This window comes from Cryptosporidium hominis, assembly GCF_000006425.1.
Source record: "Cryptosporidium hominis TU502 chromosome 4 CHRO014127, whole genome shotgun sequence".
NCBI classification, from domain to species: Eukaryota; Apicomplexa; class Conoidasida; order Eucoccidiorida; family Cryptosporidiidae; genus Cryptosporidium; species Cryptosporidium hominis.
In genome coordinates, this window is record NW_666771.1 from 1 (window position 1) to 2,496 (window position 2,496).

The 2,496-nt window shown below is 27.0% G+C and overlaps 1 protein-coding gene across 1 annotated transcript; it reads right to left on the reverse strand.

Moving 5' to 3' along the window:
- Positions 1-1,858: 1,858 nt before the first annotated feature.
- On the reverse strand, positions 1,859-2,473 carry Chro.40327 (hypothetical protein). The annotated part of the gene is made up of 1 exon (XM_660097.1): positions 1,859-2,473. The coding sequence occupies one exon, from the start codon at positions 2,471-2,473 to the stop codon at positions 1,859-1,861; it is 615 nt and encodes a 204-aa protein (XP_665189.1).
- Positions 2,474-2,496: the final 23 nt, after the last annotated feature.

The window sequence follows — 2,496 nt, forward strand, 5'->3', positions numbered from 1 at the left end:
TTAATTTTGATTTTCTTTCAGAAGAACAGTATGCTTCGTATAATGCACTTACTTCAATGGAATCTCCAATTAATGTACCAGTTCCATGAGCTTCTACTACCGTTACCATTGAAGGATGAATATGTTCCATACTAGAAAGAGCCAAGTTAATGCATTTAACTTGGGAATTCTTGCTTGGAGCAGTTAGTGTTGCAGATTTTCCGTCTTGATTTACAGATGAACCTGAAATATAGGCAATTACTTTTTTATTTTTCCTCTCGCATTCTTTTTTAGGCAAAATTACTATTGCAGCGACCCCTTCTCCAATTCCAAAGCCATCTGCAGAATAGTCGAATGATTTGCATCTTCCATCTTTAGATAACATCATTGATTTAGAAAAAACAATAAATGTCGTTTTGTTTAATGTCATTTGCACTCCTGCTACAACTGCACCGCTACATTGTTTTTTTTCTATATTTTGGACTGCAATATTGAGAGAAACAAGTGAAGATGAGCATGCGGTATCAATTGTTAATGACGGTCCAGTTAAACCAAAAGAATAGGAAACCCTATTAGATATTAGTGATGACGAAAACCCAGTACCTGAATATGCATTTATGGAATCCAAGTCAGACAATTTTTCCAACCAATCATTTGTACAACTACCAATAAAAACCCCAAAATTTAAATTGGTCATTTCATTTAAATTTTTATAACCAGAAACATGTAATGCATCAAAACAAACTTCCAATATTAATCTTTGTTGTGGGTCCATCTGTAAAACTTCATATTCATTTATTTTAAAGAATTCATTATCAAATAGATGTGCATTTTCTATAAATGTTCCATGATTACAATAGCTTTTTCCAATAATTGATTGATCAGTATTTAAAGAATCCCCCCAATCAATTCTATTTATTGGTGCCTCTATTACAAAATCTTTATTTTCTTTCAGTAGGTGCCAAAATAAACCTACTGAGGCACCTGCAACAGGGATGTTGTTTGCCATACCAACAATACACATTCCGGAGTTTAAATCTAAATCATTATTTACTGAAGAAACAAATATTTCAGGATTTTTGAAGTAGTTGTTAATATTTAGCAGAGTATTTCTTTCAATAATTTCACTATTTATTTTGTCATCAAAATATTCAATATTTTCGTCAAAATGATAACTTAAACTTAACAAGTAATTAATAATTGAATTAATAGAAGGGTGGTCGTAAAGTAAAGATGGTGATATTTCATAGTTAAACTCTGAAGACAATTTATTTACAAGTTCTATAGCACTTAATGAAGAAATACCAATAGATAATAATGAATCATCCATGCTATACTCCTTATTTTCTGGAATTAATGTATTTACTGATTTTAATACCATTTCTTCGATCAACTTTTTTCTTTTAGACAAATTATTTGAAAATTTAATATATTTGATATTCTTGAAATTTTTTCTAGATAATTTTTCAACATATTTAAAATAAAGTTTCTTAGATTTTTCAGTATTATTTTTAGATAATTGATTAATAACTTCTTCATCAATTTCAATGGGGACTATAGTTCCATTTAATCTACTATTAATTATTTCACTGAATAAATTTGTAAATAATGGTATTTTATTAATATAATTTTCAATAGAAAATAATGAACTTTTATTGGCTCCAATACAATTTACAATTTTGTTATCCAGAATATAAGTTGAAGGAAGTTTTAATAATTCGTTTCTATGGTATGTTAGACTTTCAAATAAATTTTCAACAATTCCAAATTTTAATTGATCAAGTTGCCCAAAAATACCCGAAATTATCACGAAAAAATGTTAGATTATATCCTTTTTTTGTAACTAAATGTGGNATATCCCAAGGAATTTAGCAAATAATTATTCACTTTTTTCTTGATNTGTTNTAAGTATTTCAATAGAGCTTAAGTGGATATAACCAGTTATTTCCAAATTNTGATATTCGGAAATAATTTTATTAAAACAATTGTTTATCGAAACCTTGTTAGGTAAACAGTTAAATAGTTTAATATTTTCTCCGAATTCAGAAATTTTTTCAGAAAGAGCATTATTATCCATTTTAACTAATGCAATTTTTTTGTAACCCAAAGCAAATAAACAGTTTATTATCAAAGTAATGTTTTTCATTTCTCCTGTAATTAGTATTAATCCAAACTTATTAACAAAGTTAATTTTTTCTGTCTTATTTGAATAAGGATTTGATAACTCTAATTTAAGTTGATTAGATTCTTGATAATTAGGATTAAGTATAGTTTCATTATTGCATTCATTTGTCACCTCATGATTAATTCCAATTCTAAATTTAGCAATTGGGTCTTGATTAATATTAAATAATTTGGTTTCTTCACCTATTTGTATTAAACAATCTGGCTTAGATAAATTATCAATATTTAATTTGCAACCCAAAGATAGAATTATTTTCGAAAATTTGTCATCATAATTACCAATTACTGTTATTTTTCTTGATTTGTTCATTGAATTTAGCTTCAATACATTAA